The 25,019-nt window shown below is 52.8% G+C and overlaps 2 protein-coding genes across 9 annotated transcripts; one reads left to right on the top strand and one right to left on the bottom strand.

Moving 5' to 3' along the window:
* Nucleotides 1-96: 96 nt before the first annotated feature.
* ZGPAT (zinc finger CCCH-type and G-patch domain containing) lies at nt 97-21,325 on the bottom strand. 7 transcript variants are annotated; one of them, XM_080686294.1, is made up of 7 exons: nt 20,917-21,325; nt 17,050-17,710; nt 2,377-2,510; nt 1,995-2,150; nt 1,249-1,368; nt 738-1,146; nt 97-503 (listed from the first exon to the last, which is right to left on the bottom strand). In XM_080686294.1, the coding sequence occupies exons 2-7, from the start codon at nt 17,637-17,639 to the stop codon at nt 365-367; spliced, it is 1,548 nt and encodes a 515-aa protein (XP_080542420.1). In that variant the 5' UTR covers nt 17,640-17,710; nt 20,917-21,325; the 3' UTR covers nt 97-364. The 7 variants fall into 7 exon arrangements, with proteins under 7 accessions (XP_080542420.1, XP_080542424.1, XP_080542421.1 ...); XM_080686298.1 differs by lacking the exon at nt 20,917-21,325 and adding an exon at nt 18,465-18,618; XM_080686295.1 differs by lacking the exon at nt 20,917-21,325 and adding an exon at nt 18,158-18,387.
* Nucleotides 18,598-24,631, top strand: ARFRP1 (ARF related protein 1). Of its 2 annotated transcripts, none has more exons than XM_080686305.1 (7): nt 18,598-18,867; nt 19,109-19,196; nt 19,409-19,491; nt 22,579-22,660; nt 22,868-22,938; nt 23,513-23,613; nt 23,681-24,631. In XM_080686305.1, the coding sequence occupies exons 1-7, from the start codon at nt 18,775-18,777 to the stop codon at nt 23,766-23,768; spliced, it is 606 nt and encodes a 201-aa protein (XP_080542431.1). In that variant the 5' UTR covers nt 18,598-18,774; the 3' UTR covers nt 23,769-24,631. The 2 variants fall into 2 exon arrangements, with proteins under 2 accessions (XP_080542431.1, XP_080542432.1); XM_080686306.1 differs by having other exon boundaries at nt 18,733-18,867; nt 19,109-19,187.
* Nucleotides 24,632-25,019: the final 388 nt, after the last annotated feature.

Raw genomic sequence — 25,019 nt, 5'->3', positions numbered from 1 at the left:
TCTGCCTCAGGGCTCACTGGGGACTTCTCCAGCCCAGCCCCACTGCCCTACGCACAGACACCTCTCCCCACACACCACAGCCAGCCGTGCCACCACTAAAAGACAGCGACAAAGTCACTTTAATGTCCTTGATAAGCAGACACTGGCAGGGGGGCTCTGTGGGCACGTGAGCACCAAGATGTGACCCCTGTACCCCATCTCCACTCAGCAATGTCCACACGCCCCAGCCTGGCAATAAGGCTGACCGTGGGGTCTGGTCTGGGGTTGGCCCCTCTTCTGTCGGCATCCAGTTATTGGACGACAGCAGGTCTTCCAGAGGCAGTGGGAGCTGGAGCTGAGCCCTGTCCCTGGCACATGCTGGGCTCTAAAACTCCGTCATCTTCTTGTGAGTGTCCGCCTTCCTCTGCTCCCGCTGCAGGCCCACTTCCTGGGCCCGGAGCTGCCCCAGCTGCCGCTGGGCTCCTGCCAGCTTCTCCTGCAGCTGGGCCACCGTCACGTTGTGCCTAGAGAGAGGCTGCCACTCAGCATGGGCTCCCAGGCCACTGCTACAAAGACCCCAGGATGCTGTGGCCACTGCCGGGCATCCTCCCACCATGCAGACCCTTCTCAGACCAAGCTCACCACCTTCAGGTCAGGATGAAATCCTGCACATGAACTAGGCTGGGTGCCCAGAGCAGGACTGGAGGCATGGCCACCCTGGGGCCCGTCCTCTGCCCCAAGTTCAGCCCCACACATACCGGCCAGTATTGCGGGCGAGGGCCTCCTGGATGCCCCGGATGTCTCGTTGGGCCTGCTCAATCTTCTCCTCGGTCTGGAAGAGCCGCAGGCTCAGGGCCCGCTTGGTGCCCTTGCTGGCATGGTACAGCTCCTTGCCACTTCTCCTCCCAGGGGTGGCAGCCCCTGCCTCCAGGGCCCCAGGAGCCTGGCCCTGCAGCTTCTCATTCAAAAAGTCAAACACGCTCCGAGGGGGCGGGCGGCCCCCAGGCCTGCCTCCTCTGGCCCGGCATTTTGGGGCCCTATGAGCGCCAGACTTGCTGCCCTTGGTCCTCTTCTGTAGGATCTCTGCACAATGGTCCAGCGACTTCCCTCGAGGCAGCACCACAGCGTGGATGGGCTCCACCCGGCCATCCGAGTGTCGGCCCAGACCTGGGGGCATAGGGACTGACACTGCTGCTGGACCCACCCCCGCCCCCTGCACTGTGCAGCGGCAACCCAGCCCCTTCCCCAGCACAGCGCCCACTCACTCACCCTTGCCAAACTCATAGCCCATCTTGGCGAGCAGCCTGGAGCCGATGCCCCGCGTGTGCACCTCCCAGCCCGCAAAGGCAGAGCTGCAGGCCCCATGGTCGGTGGCGCTGGGTTCCACCACTGCAGGAAACAGGGCAGGGACTTGGCCCAGCTGAACAGGGAACACCTGGGCTCTGGCCAGCGTTAGCCCAAGAGCTCAGTCCTCTCTCCATCCCAAGGACACGGGGTTTTAGAAACCACCAACACATGGGACAGCCCCACAGGGATGCCTCCCGTCTTCTTCCTCACTGACCCCTCGGGGGCTGGACACTGAAGCTCCTGAAGCTCCCCAGCCCGTGGCTATCTGCATACCCCCCCATCCACCTACCAGACCCCAGGCCCCGAGCAGAAGCCCCAGAAGGAGCTGCTGCTCCCTGCTCTGTCCCGCTGGGCCTCCCCAGCAGTGGCCCGCCCTCAGGTTGCACCATGGGGGACACGTTTGCACACGCACTCCTTGATGACAAGGGACGGGTCTTTGCGTCTGCAGGTTTGCGGACCTGCCCAGACCCCTCACACATGCTCTCATTCCCCCACCTCCTGTGAGGCCCTCCATGCCTCTCCAGGCCCAACTAGTGCCCCCTGCTGTGCGTCATCCATTAGGCAGAGCCCACCTCACCCGCTGTCACACTCTCTTTCTGCTTAGATGGTCCACACCAGCCAGGAACCTCTCAGGGAGACCACTGCCCAAGGTGCCCCTTGCCCTGTACCTCTGGCATAGCTGGACTCGTCTGGGTCACCACTGTCTGAGTCAGAGGACACTGTAGGCTCTGGGCGCAGTGGGGGAAGGATGCTGTCCCCCTCCAAAACGGCCTCCTTCAACAGCAGCGAGTCAAACTTGACTGTGTAGTAGCCACTGTCCATATCTGGAAGCAAGGTCAAAGACAACCAGGTCAGCAGCTTCACAGGTGGTTGGAGACTCACTGAAGCTGGGAGCAAGATTGGCCAAGGCCAGGGGTGATCTCGCTCCTCTTGGGCACAGAGCGGGGACCTGACACCAACCAAAGGAGTGGTCATAGGGGACTAACATGGATGAGGAACGGAGGGGCCTTCCAGAAGGGCCTGAGGGGGGCCCACCATGGGCAGCCTCACCAGTGATCCGTGCTGGGTGCCAGAGACCATCTGGCTGCTTGGCCAGACATGCAGAACCAGCCTGCAGGGAGCTCAGGTCCGGGTCCTGGAAGGGGCGCAGCTCATTCACAGAGACCACCTGCCCATGGGAGAACCTGCAGAGAGGGCCGCAGGGGCCGGGGCTCAGACACAGCCCACAGGGGGCATGTGAACCCCAGAGAACCAAGTCTAACTATCTGGGCGTAGCCCTCAAGGGAGGCAGAAACGAGGAAACAAAACACACACAAACACTTGTCCACATATACATACATACATACCATTTGTACACATCCATACACACACGTGCACACACTTGTGCTGCCTCACTCTAGCTCTCGGGATGGACATGGCCCCTCCGAGGATGAGAATGCTCTCAGCTTTCTGGGCCAGGGTGACAGTGTGGCTGGCATAGTGCCCCATCGCCTCCACCAGACACAAAGCCCCAGACGGCAATCGATAATCAGGGCAGGTGTTTGTGTGCTCATGTAGCTAAGTCCTCCCCAAAACAACTAGCACAACCCACTTATAACAGTGGTGCCTTGACTTTCAGAGATCAGTGCACCAGTGAAATTAAAACTAAAACCAAGAGAGAGAGAGAGAGAGAGAGAGAGAGAGAGAGAGAGAGAGAGAGAAGGAAATGTGAGGATTGCAACCTTTACTTTGCCAAATAAAGACAAGAGAAAACCAACCACATATCTACCCCATGTGCCATCAGTTCCAGAGGAACTGCTTTAACCCCACACGAGCAGCCAGGACTGGCATCTGCCCATGACACGGAGCTCATGCTGGGCATGGCTGTCTCTTGAGGCAGGAATTGGTGGTGACAAAGAGGGAGAGGGAACCGAAGGCAGAAGGTGTTTGTCTGGTGGATACAGATGGCCTCAGGGCAGCTCCTTTTCACACCTGGCTGTCCTCAGGCACCCAGGGAGCTGCCAATGGCCGAATGGCACCAGCAGCTGCAAGTCTGGGCCCCAAATGGACAGCAGTAGAGTCTGTGGTTAAAAAGCCTTGATCGCCCTAACCGGTTTGGCTCAGTGGATAGAGCATTGGCCTGCGGACTGAAGGGTCTCAGGTTCGATTCCGGTCAAGGGCATGTACCTTGGTTGCGGGCACATCCCCAGTAGGGGGTGTGCAGGAGGCAGCTGATTGATGTTTCTAACTCTCCCTCTCCCTTCCTCTCTGTAAAAAAACCAATAAAATATATTTAAAAATAAATAAATAAAAAAAATAAAAAGACTTGATCAACTGAGAAGCAAAACCGCTTGTTCAAAAGGGGGGACTAAACCCGGGTGAATGCAACCAAATACTGCCTTCGAGACACACACACACACTGGCTCACACACTTAAGACTTTCATACTCATTCACGCACACAGATATAGGCATACATCTACAGACACCACTAGTTAAACCTTTTTATAGGACTCTTCAGCAATATTAGAAACCTTAAAATATGGTATATTCCTTAAACCTAGCAAGCACTTCATAAAATTTTTATAAAAAAATAATGCGATTATACAAAGATTAAGCTATAGGGATGTTAACCAAATACTAAAGACTTAGAAATAGCCTAAATTTCCAACCATGGGAAGTAGTTAATGGCAAATCCATAAAATGGATTGAAGCCTAAGAGAATGGGTGAATCGACAGATGGAATGGAAAGAGCTCCACGGAGCCCCACGCATACAGAAAGCTTCACATGTAACAGGAAGTGTTAGAAACGAGACAGGAAAAGAGGGACTGTGCATTTCATAAGGAAACAACTTAAAATTGTTTTTTCATATTAAAAGAAAAACGTGCCCAGCCAGTGTGGCTCAATGGTTGAGCATGGACCTATGAACCAGGAGGTCACGGTTTGATTCCGTCAGGGCCCATGCCCAGGTTGCGGGCTCGATTCCCAGTGTGGGGCGTGCAGGAGGCCGCTGATCAATGATTCTCTCTCATCATTGATGTTTCTATCTCTCTCTCCCTCTCCCTTCCTCTCTGAAATCAATTACAAAATATATAAAAACACCTCCAAAATATATTTAAAAATTTAAAAAACCAACTCAATCACCCACCTCACAATATTCACAAAAACACATGCCAGAGTCTCAAACACGTGAACCCGAGAACAAGCTCTTGGGACTACATTCCCCGAGTTCAGCTGTGGCCAAGTACAGAGGTGACTGAATCTTTGCCACAGGAGAACAAGACTAAAACTGGGCAAAACTGTCCAAACGCACAGCTTCAGAGCTCTGGAAGTTGACAGCAGCAGTGATGCCTAGGTAGGGGCGTCTGCAGCATCCCCTGCAAAGCAGCAGACGCAGAGGGTGGAAGTGGGGAAGATGGTAAAAACGAGGGCCTTATGGCTAAAAGTGGTGAAACCAATCAAAACTACCAGAGAACAGACAGGTCTGAAAGGGCCGCAGAGGGCTCCACTCTGTGCACATCCTCTCTATGGAACAATGCGCAGGAATCAAGAGCTCCAAGACATGCCAGGACATGGACAGCAGGGAGAGATTGGGGCGGGGGGTGGGGGAGGCAGCTGGGAATGACACTCCCCAGCTCACATAGATGGACTGGGAAGGAAGTGTTTGAGCACAGCTTCCGACTAAGTTCTGATGGACCACTCAGCTGCAGAGTGCTGCTGCCTAGGAAGCCAGATTGAAAAGTAAATTTAAAATCTGAGCAGAGCCATCAGAGGCTGCACACTATGGCAGGTGGGCAGACTGTAATTCAGGTCCAGAAAATGAACTAAAATAAAACATCAGGAAAAACAATTCAGAAGCCAGAGTTGCTAAAATATATCTGAAATGTCCAGTTTTCAATAAAAACTTATGAGACATGCAAACCAACAGAAAAGTGTGACCCATATTAAGGAAAAAAAGCAGTTGATGGGGTCTGATTGAGTGGGCCAAGATGGTGAATCTAACAAAAGACTTCAAAGTAGACAGTATAAGTATGGTATAAGTATGTTAAAGGAATTAAATGACAGCATAATGATGATGATTCAATAAATAGGGAATCTTAAAAGAGAAGAGTAAATTATATAAGGTATCAAATAGAAATTCCAGGGCTGAAAAGTCAATGCTGAAATGAGAACTCACTCAATGGGACACTCTGGTCACCAGTCTAGCATATAGGAAGTGAGGATCCCTCTGTCCTAACAAAAAGTGCAATGAATCTGGCCAGCGTGGCTCAGTGGTTAAGCGTCAACCTATGAAGCAGGTCAACAGAGGCCTGGGTTTACGAGAAGATAGAATTAATCATAGGCATTAGAAAGCTTCCCTTCATTACTCATAACCACATCACTAATGGCCTGTTTATAACAGTTCTTTTTAGCCAGTACTTTGTGTCTGGCTATCAAGAAAATAATTACAAAGCACACTAAAATACACCGTATACCAAAATATGGATAATAGAATCCCAAAAAAAGAGGGAGAGAAAGGGACAGAAAAAATGTTTGCAAAACTGAATAATAATGGCTGAAAGCTTCCCAACTTTGATGAGAGACATGAATCTATGCATCCAAGCAGTATAAAGTCAAAGAGACCCACACCAAGACACATTGTGGTCAAACTGCTAAGACCCAAAGACAAAGACAGCATCTGACGGTAGCAAGAGAAGTGGCTCTTCATGGATGAGGATCCCTAACAGCCGATTTTTCATCAGAAACTATGGAAGCCACAGGCAGTGGGATGACATATTTAAAGTCTTGAAGGAAAAATGCTGTCAGACAAGAATCATATTTCTGGCAAAACTATCCTTCAGAAATGAAGGAGAAATGAAGACATTCCCATGTAAACAAGAGCTGAGGGAGTTTGTCACTGGTAGACTTGCCTACAAGAAACGCTAGTTTGGCTGGCGTGGCTCAGTGATTGAATGTCGACCTATGAACCAGGAGTTCATGGTTCAATTCCCGGTCAGGGCACATGCCCAGGCTGTGGGCTCGATCCCCAAGTAGGGGGCCTGCAGGAGGCAGCTGATCAATGATACACTCTCATCATTGATTCTAACTTTCTCTCCCTATCCCTTCCTCTCTGAAATCAATTAAAAAAAGAAATGCTAAAGGGCATCCATCAGACTGGAATGAAAGGGCAGATAATGGTCAGTAACTCAGGTCATATGAGCACTGGGAGAGGTAATCAGAGGCAAACAGAAGCGAGTAGTATTAAAATTTTTTGTTTGTAATTATTTTTCCATTATGATTTCAAAGAGAAATGTATTAAGCAGTAATCACAAATCTACATTTCTGGACACACAATGTATAAAGGGTATAAAGGTGTAATTTGTAACAGTAACAATATAAGGGGGACAGCAACAACAAAAAGACACAGTGGAAAAAACAAACACTAAAGAAGACTGTAATGGAGGAATTGAGAAACAAAAAGATATGAGACACGTAGGAAAAAACTCACAGAGGCAAGCCCTTGCTTATCATAATTATTTATTTTGCATACTCTCTTTTTTAATTAAATTTTTTATTGATTTTAGAGCAAGGAAAGAAGAGGGATAGAGAGAAACACTGATGAGAGAGTAATATCAATAAGCTGCCTCCTGCATGCCCCCTACTGGGGATTGAGCCCACAACCTGGGCATGTGCCCTGATTGGGAATCGAACCAGTGACTTCTTGGTGCATGGGACGATGCTGAACCACGGAGCCACACCAGATGGGCTACTTTATTTTTTATTTTAAAAAAATATTTTTTATGTTTTACTGGTTTCAGAGAGAGGGAAGGAGAGGAAGAGAGAGACAGAAACAACAATGATGAGCAAGAGGGATGGAGCCCGCAACTCGGGCATGTGCCTTGACTGGGAATCGAACCATAACCTCCTGGTTCATTGGTCAATGCTGAACCACTGAGCCACTCCCACTGGGCTTTATTCTTATTTTTAACGTAAAAAAAAATTCTCACCTAAGGATATGTTTTGTTTGTTTTGTTTTTAATAACTCTTTATTGTTGAAAGTATTACATATGTCCCCCTTTTCCCCTCAAGGGATATGTGTGTGTTTTAATTTATTTTAGAGAGCAGGAGAGAGACAGAGAGAGAGAGAAACACATATGTGAGAGAGACATTGATCAGTTGCCTCCCATATGCGCCCAACTGGGGATCGAACCTGCAACCTTTTGGTGATGGGAGGATGCTCCAACCAACTGAGCCACCGGGCCTGGGCTTGGCAACTACTTTAAATGTCAATGGATTAAACTCTAAATAAAATAAATGAGAAGGATGGCCCTAGCTGGTTTGACTCAGTGGACAGAGCATCAGCCTGCGGACTGAAGGGTCCCAGGTTTGATTCCGGTCAAGGGCTCATGCCTGGGTTGTGGGCTCAATGCCCAGTGGGGTGCGAGCAGGAGGCAGCCAGTCAATGACCCTCTCTCATCATTGATGTTTCTATCTCTCTTTCCCTCTCCCTTTCTCTCTGAAATCAATAAAAATATATTTTAAAAAAAGGATGGATTAAAAGATTATTCAATTCTTTGCCTCTATAAGAGTCATTTTGTGTCAATATAGTAGGTTGAGAGTTAAAGGAAAGATAATTCACACAAATCTATAATAATAAAATCGTAATATGCTAATTAGACCGGAAGCCCTTCTATCCTTCCAGACGAAGCCGGTGCTGCGAGGGAAGCCTGGGTCCTGGGTGCCAGAGGGAAGCTGGTGCTGGCAGCCGGGGGAAGGAAGGCCTACTCTTGCATGAATTTCGTGCATTGGGCCTCTAGTAGTACCATAAGCTGGGATGGCTACACTGGTATCAGACATAATAGTCTCCAGTCAAGATCGAAAAGAGCAATGCTGTACACCTGAAACTAATGCAACGTAATAGTGAATGTCAACTGTAACTGAAAAAAAAAAAAAGGACATCAGTGAAAAAAAGATAAAGAAAAATACAATGATAAAAGCATCAACAGATGAGGAAGATGATATAGTAATTATAAACTTTTACACACCTAACAACAGAGTCCCAAAAATACATGAAATAAAAATTGACAGAATTAAAGGATGAAATATATAAAGCTGAGACACCAACACCCCACTTTCAACTGTGCAGAGAAACCAGACAAAAGACTGTGAGGGGAGAGAGCACTTGAGCGTGTAAACAGCATGAACCAGCCAGCCCTCCAGCTGCCCACAGAACAGGCCGCCCAGCCACAGAGCACACAGCCTTCCCATGGACCAGATTATTCTGCAGGACAGGACATATGTGGGGCCTCGACCCGGGTCTCAATAAATTTTAAAACACTGAAATCACAAAAAGTACCTCCACCAACCATGGGGAATGAGATTACAAATCAACAACGTAAGGAAATCTGGAAAATTCAAAAACATGTGGAGATTAAGCAGTACAGTTTTGACCAAGGGCCGATGGGGGGGTCAAGGGTCAGGCAATACTCAGATGAATGACCATGGAAACAACACACTGAAGCTGTGGGCTTGCTGGGAAAGCAGCTGCAAATGCCTACAGTAGGGAAGAGGGAAACCTCAAATTCTTAAGCTCTCTGTACACTGTGAAGAATCAGAAAAAGAGCAAACTAAACCCAAAGCAGCACAGGAAGAAATAATAAAGGTATGAGTGGAAATAAATAGAAAAAAAAGGAAAAACAATATAGAATCAACAACCAAAAAATAAAATAAAACTGACAAAGCTTGAGCTAGACTGACCAAGAAGTAAGAGTGCACTCAAGTGACTGAACCAGGAAAGAGTGGGGACCTACTTCCCACCTTACAGGAACACACAGGACCGCCAGGGACTGCTAGGAGCTACTCTATGCCAACAAACTGGATAACTCAGATGAAAAGGGAAAATAATAAAATCACACAAATGACCAAAGTTGACTCAAGGAGAAACAGAAAATCTGAATACACCTACAGCAAATAAATAGAGTCATTCATCATAGAACTTCCAACAATGAGAAGTACATGCCCAGAAGGCTTCACTGATAAATCCTATCAAATGTTTAAAGAAGAATCAACACCAGTCCTTCTCAAACTCTTCCCAAAAATTAGAGAACACCTCCTAACTCCTGAGACCAAATTACCCTGACACCCAAGCTAGACAAAAACATCACAAGGAAAGGAAACAGACCAATAGTCTTTATTGGGAACAGAGAGATGGAGATATCCTCCACAAAAAAAACTAGCAAACCAAATCCAGCAGCATTTTACAGGAATTCAAGGGTGGTTCCACATACGAAAATCACTCAGTGGAATATGGCACATTCACAGAACGAAGGGAGAATACACATGATCAGGTCAACTGATGTAGAACAGGTACTTGCAAAAACCCAATGCTCTTCATGATAAAAACATTCAACAAATTCGGAACAGGAGGGAAATTCCTCAGCCCGACAAGGGCAAGAATGGAAGCCCAGAGCTGGCCTCACATACACTCACTGGTGAGAGCCTGGAGCCCCCCTCCCCAAGGGCAAGAGCAGGACTGGGGTTTCTGCTCTCACCACTTGTTTCCACACGGCACTGCAGATTCTAGCCAGGGAACCCAGGCAAGAAAAAGAGATAGAAGCCATCCAATTTCAAAAGGAAGAAGTAAAATGATCTCTATTTGTCAACTAGTGGCCCGGTGCACGAAATTCGTGCACATTAAAAGGGGATTAGTTAGAGGAAATAATTTAATATTGCTATTTGCCCTTTCTCTATAATAGAAGTGTCAGAGATGAAAGAAAATTAGTAAAATGTATATGAAAACCTTCCTCCTGCCAAAACCGGTTTGGCTCAGTGGATAGAGCGTCAGCCTGCGGACTGAAAGGTCCCAGGTTCGATTCCGGTCAAGGGCATGTAACTTGGTTGCGGGCACATCCCCAGTAGGAGGTGTGCAGGAGGCAGCTGATCGATGTTTCTCTCTCATCGATGTTTCTGACTATCTATCCCTCTTCCTTCCTCTCTGTAAAAAATCAATAAAAAAATATATATATATAAAAAAAAAGAAAACCTTCCTCCTGTCAGAGTCTGGGGCACACCATGGGACCCAGAGTCAAGTCCCTGCCCACCCACATGTGCCTCAAAATTGCGTGAGACCCAGACCTGGCAGGCCCCCACCCCTCATTGGGATAGATCCAGACCTGGCTAGTCCCACCCTTGTCAAGCCCCACTGGGCAGGAAACGTAGTCTCAGGTCCCCTGACCCGGTGCTAGGACGGGGAGCATGGCCTGAGGTCCCCCAGGCCAGACCGGGGTGGGGGGGCATGCCTTGAGGTCCCCCGTCAAGCCCCGCCAGGTATGGGAGATGTCCTGAGATCCCCTGTCAAGCCCCACTGGGTGGGGGGCATGGCCTGAGGTCCCCCATCAAGTCCTGCCAGGCAGGGGTGGGGGGGGGGGGCGCGCGCAGCCTCAAGTCCACTGGGAGGGGGGAACAGCCTCAGGTCCCCTGTCAAGCCCCTTAGGCAGGGGGGTGCAGCCTGAGTTCCCCCGACCCAGCACTGGGGGTGCACCTTGAGGTCCCCTGTCAAGCCCCGCCAGGCAGGGGGTGCAGCCTCAGGTCCCCTGGCTCGGTGCCGGGGTGGGGGGCACGGCCTGAAGTCCCCTGTCAAGCCCCACCTGGTGGGAGGCGTGGTCTGAGGTCCCCCTGCCTGGCACTGGGGCCAGGGGAACAGCCTGAGGTCCCCTAGCCCAGCACCAGGACAGGAAGGGTACCTTGAGGTCCCCTGTCAAGCCCCACAGGGCGAGGGAGGGTGACCTCAGGTCCCTGCTGATTGCTTGTTAAGGCTTGTTATGGGAACTTGGCCTCAGCTGTGGGTGCAGCCATCTTTGTGACCGAGTGATGGTTAATTAGCATATTCCCTTTTTATTAGATAGGATGACATGATTGCATATGTAGAAAATCCTAAATAATGCACAAAAAAATCCTAGTAGGGCCCCCTTTGTGGGCCATCTCCCATTGTGAACACCCAGGACTTCTAGGAGGTATGGCCAATTCTAGGCTGGGCAGGAAAAGGATGGATGAGGGATGGTGTCATCTCCCCAACAACTACTGGGGCCAGGGGGCCAGAGGGCCAGAGGCGGCAACTGGAAGAGGCTCCCACTTGCCAAAGGTGGACAATCTGCCCAGCAGGTATGGCTCAGCGGTTGAGTGTTGACCTATGAGCCGGGAGGTCATGGTTCGATTCCTGGTTGTGGGCTCTATCCCCAGTGTGGGTGTGCGGGAGGCGGCTGATTGGTGATTCTCTCCCATCATTGATGTTTCTATCTCTCCCCTCCTCTCCCCTCCCTTCCTCTTAGAAATCAATAAAAATATATTTAAAATTTTTAAAAAGTTGGCACAATCTGAGCCTCATTAAGGATCAGAATCACAATAGCCTGAAATTCACCAAATATATTTAAATCCATGGGTCCTCATCTTTTCAGGATGAAAGAGAACCAACTCATTGGTTCTCTTGTTAAGTAAACAAAACAGAAAACCCCAGCATTTCCCCACCTTCCCTGTGTGACTGAGCCACTGAGCAGCAAACCATAGACGAGGGAGGGCACCTCCGTGTAACAATCCAGCTAATAAGTGAAATGAACCAACAGAAAGAGGCGATCCCTATACCGCAATCCCAGCTGAGCCCACGGACACGCACTGAGCACCACTAGCTGTTAACGTGACAAAGGAAAGCCAGTCACCGGGGCCTCCTGATGCAAGAACAGCATCGAGAGTCTTTGCCACGAATGTGGTCAGGTCCCTAGACCCGACTGCCGGCCTGCTGGCAACAGAGGGGTGTGCTGGACTGTACCAGGGGCTTCAATGCTGGCTCAAAGGGTCCGGTCTTATGCTTGCTTCGGCAGCACATATACTAAAATTGGAAAGATACAAAGAAGATTAGCATGGCCCCTGCGCAAGGATGACACACAAATTCAGTGGTTCCATATTTAAAATAAAATAAAATAAATAAAGGGGTCCAGTCCTTTGACAGGGGAACTGTGAAGCCAGGAAGGGCAGGGAGAAAGGATGCACAGCCACTCAGACACAGCAGGCCTGGCAGTGAGTGGAAAAACCAGTCTGCACACCAGTTTGTCTTGTACAGAGAGATACACACCAAAGTGCTAAAGACAGCCTCCCGGGAGCGGGAGGCATGGGACAGAGTGGGGGTCAAAGTATGCTCCCATGTTATCTATTTTATTGTTTGTAAAGACCCAAAGCAAATATAAGAAAACTCAGTCCTGGGTGGAAGAAGGTAGGTGTGTGTAGGGAGTCAGCTGGGCCTAAAGCCGTGCTGGAAAGCAGAGTAGCTCTGGGCAGCCTCAGTGGTCGCAGGGCCCACCTCCCGGGAATGCTGCACAGGTGAGTTAACACATGTGAAAGAGACCTGGGAACATGCCCGGCGCAGAGGAAGCAGCTTAGAGGTGCAACCTCTGTCTAATCCTTGCATGGGGCATCATGCAGCGAAGTACAGAGACTCAGGGCACAAAGGCCGAAAGGCTTAGTCCTCTGCTCCTTCATCTGTGCTGGCGACATGATGTGTCCACTCTGGAAACTCATGACATAATCTGATCTACCCACTTTTCTGCACATACACTACACTTTCACACAATGGACAGAGAAGGAAGGAAGGAAGGAAGGAAGGAAGGAAGGAAGGAAGGAAGGAAGGAAGGAAGGAAGGAAGGAAGGAAGTCTGTCGTGAGGGAGGAGATATTTGCCAAATAAGACTTAAAACCTAGCAAAAGCCTATTAAGAAATAGGAAGGCCCTGGCCGGTTTTGCTCAGTGGATAGTGTCGGCCTGCGGACTGAAGGGTACCGGGTTTGATTCCGATCAAGGCAAATGCCCAGGTTTTGGGCTCGATCCCCAGTAGGGGGTGTGCAGGAGGCAGCCAACCAATGATTTTCATCATTGATGTTTCTATCTCTCTCCCTCTCCCTTCCTCCTTGAAATAAATAAAAATATATATTAAAAAAGAAAAAAAGAAATAGGAAGATCACCCTAGCCAGTTTGGCTCAGTGGCTAGAGCGTCGGCCTGTGGACTGGAGGGTCCCGGGTTTGATCCTGGTCAAGGGCACTTACCTAGGTAGCAGGCTCAAACCCTGGTCCTGGTCGGGGCATGGGTGGGAGGTAACCAATCAATGTGTCTCTCTCACATCAATGTTTCTGTCTGTCTCTCCTCCCTTCCACTCTCTCTAAAAATCAATGGAAAATATTCTCAGGTGAGGATTAACAACAACAAAAAAGAAATAGAAAGACCACCCTGGCCATCGTTGCTCAATGGTTAGAGGGTTGGCCTGCACACAGAAGGGTCTCCGGTTCAATTCTCGGTAAAGGATGGGTTGCAGGTTTCATCTCAGACCCTGACTGGGACGCCTGCAGGAGGCAACCAATAGTTGTGTTTCTCTCACATTGATATTTCTCTCCCTGCTTTACCCACGCCCCTGCCACTTTCTCTGGAAATTAAATATCCTCAGGTGAAGATTAACAACAAAACGAAAGAAAGAAAAAGAAATAGAAAAACCAAAGAACTAGAGACAGTTACTCTGGACTGTTGGCTAAAAATGTAAATTATCTACTAGGGATTTCAATAAATAATCTTTTCAGAGATGAAGTAAAAGGAGCAAAATTGAAGTTATGCCTTAAGACAGTGGTCGGCAAACTGCGGCTCACGAGCTGCAGTGTGCCGCTCTGTTGACTAATGAGTTTGCCGACCACTGCCCTAAGAGAAAGACAAAACAACTGTGGACACTTGAACATAGATGAGGTACTATGGTTAAATCTGTCAGGTCTGGAGAGAAACCAAGATGGCAGCATAGGTAAGCACCTAAACTGCTGCCACGCACAACAATTTCAAAACTACAACTAAAAGACAGAATGGACACCATCCAGAACCACAGGAAAGCTGGCTGAGTGAAAATTCTACAACTAGAAGGAAAGAGAAAAGCTCACAGAGGTACGGCAAAGGGTCTTTGTGCGTGCAGAGGTAAGGGCGGCTGAGAGCCTGGCTGACTTTCTCTGGCGGAAAGGGGGAAGGAAGCCCCCGACCGCACTGAACCCCAGTTCTGACGGCACTGAACCCCAGTCCTGGGCGAAACCCCGTGGACCCAGGCTCATACAGGGGGAGTCTGGACTGTCAGGTAGAGAGAAAGGCACCCGGAGACTCGGAGACCCGGGGAATACCTGGGGGAGCCCCGGCAGGCAGGCAGGGTTCCGGAGGCGCGGGCCAGTGTGCACAAAGGCTGCGGAGGTTGCCACAGGCTTTCCCTAGCAGAAGGGAGTCCGAAGCTCCTGACTGCACTGAACCCCAATTCTGACTGCACTGGACCCCAGTTCCAGGCAAGCCCCTCGGGACCCGCGCTCTTATGGGGGGAATCTGGACTCTCGGGCGGAGACTCGGGAGCCGGGGAAGGCAAAGGTCTGCAGGCGCGCATGCGGGCAAGGGCAAGGCTGACTGGAAGCCAAGACTGTCTGCTCCGCCCTGAGACTCCACCCCATCCAAGCTGAGCACAGAGGCTAGTGCAATTTGGCAAGTCTAATCCTATAAGGCTGTCTCCAACACCGAACTTCTCCCAGCGTAGACACAGCTGATCCTTACAGCCAACTAGCCTGGAGGTCAATTCCTCCCAGTGATACCAACAACAATCAAGACTTAACTACAGCCGAAACCGGTTTGGCTCAGTGGATAGAGCGTCGGCCTGCGGACTGAAGGGTCCCGGGTTCGATTCCAGTCAAGGGCATGTACCTTGGTTGTGGGCACATCCCCAGTGGGAGGTGTGCAGGAGGCAGCTGATTGATGTTTCTCTCTCATCGATGTTTCTAGCTCTCTATCCCTCTCCCTTCCTCTCTGTAAAATATCAATAAAATATATTAAAAAAAAAAAAAAGACTTAACTACAACAAGGCTGTACACACAGTCCACAAAGGGGTGCACCAAGAGTGTCCACCTCAGGTTAACTGGGGAGGCCGACCCACTGGGCCATATAGGAAACCTAGCACACAAAGCTACCCTATCAACTCAGGGAAGCAGTGAAAAATGGGGAGACGAAGAAACAGATCACAAACGAAAGAAATGGAGGAAAGCAAACGACTGGATATAGAATTCAAAACCACGGTTATAAGACTTTTCAAGAATATCCTAGAAAAGGCCAATAAATATAACGAGACCCTCGAAGATATGAAAAAGGACCAACTAGAAATTAAACATACACTGACTGAAATAAAAAATATTATACAGAGACCCAACAACAGACTAGAGGAACACAAGAATCAAGTCAAAGAATTGAAATACAAAGAAGCAAAAAACACTCAACCGAAAAAGCAAAAAGAAAAAAAAATCCAAAAAGTTGAAGATAGTGTAAGAAGACTCTGGGACAACTTCAAGCATACCAACATCAGAATTATGGGGGTGCCAGAAGAAGAGAGAGAGCAAGATACTGAAAACCTATTTGAAGAAATAATGACCGAAAACTTCCCCCACCTGGTGAAAAAAATAGACTTACAAGTCCAGGAAGCGCACAGAACCCCAAACAAAAGGAATCCAAAGAGGACCACACCAAGACACATCATAATTAAAATGCCAAGAGCAAAAGACAAAGAGAGAATATTAAAAGCAGCAAGAGAAAAACAGTTAATTACCTACAAGGGAGCACCCATAAGATTGTCAGCTGATTTCTCAACAGAAACTATGCAGGCCAGACGGGAGTGGCAAGAAATATTCAAAGTGATGAATAGCAAGAACCTACAACCAAGATTACTCTACCCAGCAAAGCTATCATTCAGAATTGAAGGGCAGATAAAGAGCTTCACAGATAAGAAAAAGCTGAAGGAGTTCATCACCACCAAACCAGTATTATATGAAATGCTGAAAGGTATTCTTAAAGAAGAGGAAGAAGAAAAAAGTAAAGATAAAAATTATGAACAACAAATACTTATCTATCAACAAGTGAACCTAAAAATCAAGTGAATTAAAAACCTAGGAACAGAATAATCTGGTGAATATAATAGAATCAGGGGCATAGAAAGGGAGTGGACTGATAATTCTCAAGGGGAAAGGGGTATGGGGGAGTTCAGGAAGAGACTGGACAAAAATCATAAACCCATGGATGAGGACAGTGGAGGGGAGGTAAGGGCAGAAGGTGGGGTGGGAACCGGGTGGAGGGGAGCTATGGGGGGGAAAAGGAGAAACAATTGTAATAATCTGAATAAAGATTTATTTAAAAAAAAAATCTGTCAGGTCTGATGATGAACTAGAGACACTTTTTATAACATCCTTAACAGTCAGGTGAAGGGTGCATCCTGAAGTATTTATAGGTAAAACACCCAGTAACCCCTGCAATTTTCTTTAAAGTGGTCAAGGGGGAGAGAAGCAGGGCAGGGAGAGTAGATGAAACAAAACTGGCAGAAGGATGACAAATGATGAAGTAAGATGACAACCTGGGAGGTCACCATACCACCCTCTCTAATTTTGTGCACGGTGGCAAGTGTCCATAATAAGCATAAATTTTAGAAGTTTAACTCTAAAGAATAAAACTGGTGATGGGGGAGGTCCCTTCTTTTCAACATAAGCCTCTTCTACTCTTGATTTACCAGAGAAAATCCAAGAAAACACCTAAACAAGGACAATGGCTCGAATGCACCAGTGGCGAGCTCCCTCCTGCCGGCACTCTGCTGGACACACAGGGGCAAGACGCCAACACAGAGGGAAGCCACGACCCTGGCCCTGCCTCCAGCCCCGAGGGCCCAGGAGCAGAGCTTTACCTGCAGTTGTCCAGGAAGCGGCACTTGCCCTCCAGGAAGAAGGGACAGGGCTTCAGAGACTTGTGGGTGGGGTAGAGGTAGAGCACCCGCACACCTGCGGAGCCATCATCTGCCTCTTCCGTGCCCACAATCATGGCGTTGTGATACTCCAGGGTGCCCCAGGAACTGTAGTAGGGGGCGTTCACCTTCGTCCCACTCAACTCTCCCTCATCCTCCAAGTCCTCCCCTTCATCCTCCTCCAGTCCAGCCTTGCTGGGTGCTGGCCCAGCCTTTCTTTCAGGAACAGGGTCCAGTTCTAGGCTGGGGGCTACTGGCGCCTCCACTGCTTCAGCAACAGCCTTCTGGAAAGCCAAGTACTCGGCGGCGTCCTGCTCTGGGCGCTCTCCGTCCAGGGTGGCCAGCAGCTTGCTCTTCCGGACAGACACCAGGCTGGCCTCGGTGAGCTGGATCAGCTCCTTCAGGTCTCCCTGGAGCTGGCGCAGGTCGGCCAGCTCGGCGGGATCCAGGCCAGCACCCAGGGCCAGCTCCACCTGCTGCAGCTGTGCGCCGTAGGTCCGGAGCGCGCTCTGTAGGTTCTCCTCGTCCATCATGCGGGAAAAAGCCTGGCTTCCCGGGTCGGCAGGGCGGGTCCTGGATCCTTACGGTGGTGGTGGGAGCAGAGCTGCAAGGAAGGGAAGCCAGGTGAGCCCGGGATCTGCCGCCTGAACTGCCAAGCCGCCGCCCTGAGGCTGACACCAAGCCCGGGGCCGACGGCTGCACTCGGGACTTCACCGATCTCTCAAGACGGCCCGCGGAACCGTGTGCGTTTCTCCTCCGTTTGAAGGACGAGAAACAGGCTCAAAGAGATTATCCTCTCCGAGTGGCCTCGGCTCCCTTCCCGGCCTCCTGGTACTACCGCGAGGCTTCTCGGCCTCTCGGCCCCACGTCCCCCGCCTCCTAACTCCCGAGTCCGCTCAGGATGCTGCCCCTAGCCCCAGCCTCCCGGCCCACCGGCCTCCGCCAGACTTGCCACCGGTGACGGGCTGCCCAGACCGCGCCCCTCGCCCCGGGCGGGGAGCTTCCACCTCGCAGTCACCCGGCCGCGCCATAGAAAGGCGGCCAACCTCACCGGCTAGAGCGGCACGGCACGCGGCTTCCGGCTTCCGGCTTCCGGCACCGCAGCCGGCCAGCACTTCCTCCCGAGCGCCGCCGCAGCCGGAAGTGCCTATCACAGGGGCCGCCGGGACAGCTCATACCCTCCCCGGGCGGCCGGCCGCTTCCCAGCGGGCACCGGGCTTCGGCGTGGGGTCAACGGGTCAGGCGCGCGGCGGTTCCGGCCCAGGCGGGCGCAGGTAGGCCGGGGCTGGGCGCCGGGGCTGGGCGCCGGACCTGACGCCGGCGTTGGGGGCGGGGTTCCGGGGCCTCCCGCTGCCTACCGGCCACTGCACCACACCACGTATGTCTCCTGCAGGGGTCCTGCGGTGAGCCCTGCGCCGCCTGATGGGCGGGACCGAGTTGAGCGAAGGCGTGGTGACCCTCGTCTGGCTGGGGAAGCGAGTCCCTGGCGGCGCCAAGCGGGAGTGAAGCAGTGGGGGCGCCCTGCGCTCCGCAGGGAGCTGTAGGCGGTGTTGGAGGCATTGCGGGGCGGGGCCCCAAGACGGTGGGCCGGGTCAGGTCGCCTGGCGCGGGGGTGGGGAGGCTGGGGGATCCCCGGGTCCTGGACTCAGCTCCTGGCACCCTGGCAAGATGTACACGCTGCTGTCGGGGCTGTACAAGTACGTGTTCCAGAAGGACGAGTACTGCATCCTGATCCTGGGCCTGGACAATGCGGGGAAGACGGTATGCTTCCCCTGTCCTAGCCCCGCTGGCCTGGCCCTTTCACTGCCTGCTCCGAATCCAATCCCTACCCAAGGCCTTGGGACACCCAAGTTCATTCCCCACCCAAGGCCATGGGACAGTCACCACCAGCTGCTCTAACAGCAAAACGTCTATTTTCGGAATAAGCCGGAAGAGGGACATAAGGAGAACAGCCTTGAAAACGACTCTAGTGCCTCGGTGCCTGTCTCTTTCTCTCCCTCAGACCTTCCTGGAGCAATCAAAAACCCGGTTTAGCAAGAACTACAAGGGGATGAGTCTCTCCAAAATCACCACCACCGTGGGTCTGAACAGTAAGGGGGTCGCTGAGGGCTGTGGGTGTGGGACCTAGCCCAGAGGATGCTGTGACATCCATGGCGCCAGAGCCCTGTGTGTGAGGCTGCCAGCTCCTGGAGGGCCCATCTCAGGATCACGGGAGCAGGGTGCTATTCCCAGGGGAGCGGTGAGACTATGTGTCATGGAATGGACCGGGGCCACAGCCTCAGCGGGATTCTTCTCTCCTCAGTCGGCACTGTGGACGTGGGGAAGGCTCGACTCATGTTCTGGGACTTAGGGGGGCAGGAGGAGCTGCAGTCTCTGTGGGACAAGGTGAGACGGATGCACAGGCCACCTGCCTCACGCCATTTCCCTCCAGGTGGCACCCTCATCCAGTCCCCGCTTTTCACAGAGGGCCTCAGACTCACCTTCTTTACTTCCTGTCAGCAGCTCTGACACCCTCTTTGTTCCTGACCCCCCCCCCCCATTCTACCCTGGTTCCTGAAAGAGTCCCCTAAGGGTGAGGATCCACTTGCTTCCTTTTGGCGTAGAAATGTTGCTAGTGAACACAGGGCGAGACAAGGTGGCCCAGAGCCAGATGCGGCGAAGGCACAGTGCCGGCATGCTCATCAGCATCAGGCCTGGCCTCCCCACTTGGCCCTTCTCTGTTCTGGCTTAGGACTGTCCTTCAGAGTGCCCCTTCCCAATCAGGCAAAGGTGTCCTCAAAGGCCCACAACCGATGCTTTCTCTTTTGATACAGGATTTGGGCATTTTTGAGATAGTGGTGCCCTTCCCCACACCCCAAGCTAGAGTCAGCACCAGGCACTGGGTGTAGCCATGAGGAGGACAGACCCACCTCCTTCCCTTAGGCAGCTCCTTCAATGAACTGGTGATGGGTGTGCTAGTCTAATGTTGGGGGCACAGGCATGTCTTCCCGACACCTACTGGTGGCCCATGTGTTTAGAACTGAATGGCAAGGTCCTGATTTCTGGTTTGATCCCAGCAACAGGTACCCAGTCACCCTTTCCTGTCTCCTCCCCACCCCCCAGTACCACCCAGGTGTTTCCTCCCGCCTTGACTTCCAGCCAAGAGGGCAGCTTCTGTCTTGTGGCCAGAAGGCTTGGCCATTTAAACTATCCTGAGGCAGAGCCAAGCTCGAGCCTACATGTCTGAGTCCCAGACCATGTGGGGAGTGATTACAGATCCTGACCTTCTGTTGTAGGCCAGGGTCTCCGGAGCTAATACTGAGGCAGAGGTTGGGGTGCAGGGTGGGTGTTGGGGGTTAGCACCTGGGAAGGGAGTGGGAAGGTGCAGGACTGGACAGGGTGAGGTCATCTTGGGTGGGGGCCAGTGGGGAAGCATTGGAGGGAAGTTGTTCCTCATGCTGCCCAGGCGGGCCAAGCTAGCCAGAACTCCCTATCACCTGGTGGGCCACATGATAATGTGGGTCCTGCCCACCACTGGGCAGCAAGGCCTCAGTGGGTGACCGTTCCTGTGGAGGCCTCCTGTGCCACTTGAATTCACGCCTCTGCTTGAATTGGGGACTGGCTCCTCCAAGTCCCAGGGCCTCTGCTAAGGGGAATCTGGAAGAGGGACAGGAAAGGGGGGACTATAGGTTGGCTTTGCAGTTGGTGTGGTCCCCCTTAGCTACCACTTGTGTGTTGGTGTGGCCTCCTCATGAGGGTTTGAGCCCTCTTTCGGTGGACCCCATGGGTTCCTCAGGTGCTTCCTAGCCCCACTGTGCAGTGGCACCCCACCTCTTGTGGTAAGGTCAGTTACGTCCACCAGGATGGGCTCTCTGCCAAGGTGCCCAACAGCAAGCCAAGAAAGGCCTCCGAGGGTTTGTGGCCCAGAGGGTCTCCTGCTGTGACTGTGGTGAGTGGGCGCTGCAGTGACCAACTCTGCCGAGCCCAGCGCCATGGGGTTGGGGGCAGAGCCCAGCAGGCAATGGAAGTGATGAGCAGGGCCCATGCCCCTCACCAATGCCTAGATAGGCCATGTCTTCCCACACAGGGAGACCACCTGGCGCTCAGCCACAGGAGGACTTCTGGCCTCTGTCCCTCTAGGTTCCACTCGAGGGACTGCTGTTTGTCCACCCACAAGCCACGCTTGAGCTCTTCCCTGGTCCCGTGGTTTTGTAGGTTCCCCCCACATGGTCATGGGTGACACAGCCATCGGGTCTGGGGGGTGGTGGGGCAGTCTGCTCACACTCCATCCCAGATGTGTGCTCTCATCACTGAGCCGTCACCCTACCAGGGCCCAGACACGCTGGAAGTGCAGTCTTCTGCCACCCGCATGGCTGGGTGCGATTCTCTCACCGGGCTGCCAGCCCCAGAGTGAGAGAGGCCTCCTTTCTGCACAGAGACCTCTACTGTGGGCCCAGCAGCTCTGTCAGCAACAAGGCCAGTGTACCCGGAGCAGCTGTAGCCTCATGTCTCGGCATGAAGGCTGGTGTGCAGGGCACACAGCCTGTAAAACCCAGGGCCGCCTCTAGCAAGTACAAAGTACTGGGGAAGAGCAAAGAGCCCTTGATATCTTGTCTTAGATGGGATGGGCGTCACCCTCAGGAATGTTCCAGAGCATCCTTCGGCTTGCTGACCACTGGGTTGTCCTGCCTAGTCCACAGCACAGCCTGGCTGTGCCAGATGACAGGCAGGAGGGTGGGGTCCAGTGGCAAGATTCTGTTGTCTGCTCCACAGTGTGGACATTGCCAGGGCTCTTTTCCGGTTGGTGCAGAATGTGGACTCACCAGGTCTGTGGCTGTGTCCCTGCTGCCCCAGGCCCAGGGAGTCTGTCTCTCAGAACGCCCTGCTTTTGTGCATATGTTCCACTCACCCCCACAGCCCCGGGTTCTGGCAGTTAAGGGTTGGCAGGGGGCTCCCCGTGACCCTTGCTGTCAGCAAGCTCACGGCTGACCACCCTCTGGCATCATCCAGAACACATAGCTCCAAGCTCAGCTGGCTTGGTCCTTGGCCTGCCATCCGGCACAGGGCACAGAGCTGCTTCACAGGTGGCACCGGCCTAGCCCTCGGAGGCCTTTCTTGGCTTGCTGTTGGTGCCAGCACGAGGCCCCACTGGTGTGCTCCACCTCCGGGTCTGCTTGGGGACCGGTTTGGTCTGGGCTCCTCCAGCCTCCAAGCCCCATTTCTCCCTTCAGGCCACCATCAGGCCCATGGTCGTGGGTGGTTTGCAGGAGCCGGCCCTGAAGTAGGATATGGGATATAGTCCTTAGGAAGTGGTCAGTGGAGGTGGCTACCCCTGTCCAAGGTCAGCAAGTCCTTCCTTTGAGGGGCCTGGGTGGGTGCACCTCCACTTGGCCCTACCTCCCCACCCACAGAAAGCACCCCATGTAAGTGTCTTGCAGTTGGGGGTTGGCTGAATGCTCATGGCTCACCCTCTGCCCCTTTGCCCTTCCCCAGTATTATGCTGAGTGCCACGGTGTCATCTATGTCATCGATTCCACAGACGAGGAGAGACTGTCGGAGTCCAAGCAAGCTTTTGGTAGGTACAGCCCAACCAGGGCTGGGGGGCTGTTCATGTCCAGTCCGCACATCCTGTGTGTCTGTAGCTGGGCCATGTCAGGTCAGAGAGTCCTTGCCATGAGGGAGTGTCCCCGCCTATGGAGAGGTTGGTAGCAATGTATGGACTCCTTGGTGTCGCTGGGTGGTCAGGGGGACAAATGCTAATGCTCCCTCTTGCCCATTCCAGAGAAGATGGTCACGAGCGAGGCTCTGGACGGTGTCCCCATCCTGGTGCTGGCCAACAAGCAGGATGTTGAGGTGAGCCTGCCCCCACCTTCCTTGGACACCCTGCACGGTGTCTGCCCCAGGTGCACAGAGCTCTCCTGAGGCCTCTCCTGGCTGTGCAGGGCACTTTCTCCATGGGAGGAGGGGAGAAGGGGCGGCTGCACCCTGTCTTGTCCCTCTGTGGCCCTGGGAGACCCATGTGATCCACAGAAAGCTCTGGAGAGGAGACAGAGGTGGTGTCTTTTCAGGGTGGTGTCAGAGCTGACGCCAACCTGTCTGCTGCTCTTGGAGTTGGCAGCAGTGCTAGCCCTACCCCTAAAACCAGGGGCTGTCTGGGGAGGGACACAGACCGTTCTGGGGACCACCAGTCAGCCAAACCCCCAGGGAAGGGCTGTGTGCAGGGTGGGGTTTGCAGGACCCTACTGGGCAGAGAAGCCCTGAAGGGTCCCCCCACCCCATCCTCAGCCCCCATCTTTGAGCTCATGCCCCTTTGACCTCTGGCAGCTCTAGGGACTGCCCTGGGGGCCAGACAATTTCTCTGATGCCAGGAAATGGCTTTAGGAGGGACGGTCTGTGCCTTACAGCCTGCCCCCCTCCCTCTTCCCAGGCTTGCCTCTCCATTCCGGATATCAAGACTGCATTCAGTGACTGCACCTCCAAGATCGGCCGGCGGGACTGCCTGACGCAGGCCTGCTCAGCCCTCACGGGGTGAGTGGGGCCCTCACCCTGCCCCAGGGTCCCTGGTGGCCCCACCTCATACCTACTGTCTCCACAGCAAAGGGGTGCGCGAGGGCATCGAGTGGATGGTGAAGTGCGTCGTGCGGAATGTGCACCGGCCGCCTCGGCAGAGGGACATCACATAGGTGCAGCCAGTACCTGGGGCGCGTACAGCTGGTGCCTGAGCCAGAGGAGCACACCTGCCAGCTGGAGCCACCGGTCCTCGGGCTGGGGCTGGCTTTGCTTTGGATTTTTTCATTTGCTTTGTTTTTTCTCTAAGACAGACTTTTGTGTCCTGAAAAGTATAGGCGCCTGGAGGCTTCTGCCAGGGGAGTGGGGGCAGCAGGGCCCACTCGAGGCCTGGTTTTCGGCCCTGTGGGTGCCCTTTGGAGCTGTTTGCCCCAGCCTGGCCTGGGCGGGGCTTCAGGAAGCCCGGGCAGAGGTGGGGTTTTCCAACCACAGCATGCCCATGAAGGAGGCTGGTGGGGCCCTGCTGGCCTCAGCCTCTGCCTCCTCCAATCATGGAGGTGGGCTGGGAGCTGGTGTCACCTTGAAGGAGGTCTAACTCACATCCCGAAGGCCAGCAGGTCCTGGGCTCTGATGCAGCCTCAGGACTGGGCTAGGTGTGATCTGACTAGCCATTGTGGACCCTGCCACCACCACCACCACTGGCCCAACGTCAGGGAGTGGGAGGCCCCTAGCACACCTGCCACCACCTGGGACAGCCACGGTTGCCAGCTCGGATGCGTCAGGGGGACTGGGTGACCTGGACGTTGGGGTGTTGGGTGTTGGACTGGGTCCCTGTGTTGCCCGATTGGTGGTGTGCTGGGACTGTGCTCCCAGCTGAGCATGAGGGGTGTATCCCCTTCCAGGCCTGTGCCCAGCAGCACAGGCCCTCCAGACAAGGCTGGTCCTGGGGCCACTCTTCACATGGCCCCTGTGGGAGCTGGTGACCAGCAGCCTGGCCAGGGGCCTGTGCAGAAAATAAAGACAGTCTGTGGCTCCTATGCACCCTTACTCTGAGCCTGTGTAGTGGCCACAGCCCAAGGGCATCCAGGCCCCATTTCCTGCTGTCATGGGAATGGCTGGGCCACAGCCAGTGACCTGCTGGCTTCATGTTCCAGGGAGGTCCCACCAGCCTCCCCTCCCTCCTTCCCTCCCTCCCAGTGGGGGCCTGAGAGGAGCTGCTGGGAAAGGGATGAGTCAGGGGTGGGGCTGGGGACCCAGTGGCAGGGGAAGTGACTCATGGGAAATCCTGGGCCTTTTGGGAAGTGGGGGTAGCTAGGGCTGGGAGTCCCATCCCCCACTCTGGAGCCAACTAGTCCCTTGTTCCCTGGGTTCCCTCATGTCGAGGGTGTGAGCTTGCCCCGCAAGGGAAAAGCCATTTCCCAGAAAGC

The sequence above is a fragment of the Plecotus auritus genome (assembly GCF_963455305.1).
Source record: "Plecotus auritus genome assembly, chromosome: 8".
Lineage (NCBI taxonomy): Eukaryota > Metazoa > Chordata > Mammalia > Chiroptera > Vespertilionidae > Plecotus > Plecotus auritus.
The sequence above is the reverse complement of the archived record's forward strand: the minus strand, read 5'-3'. Positions and strand labels throughout refer to the sequence as shown.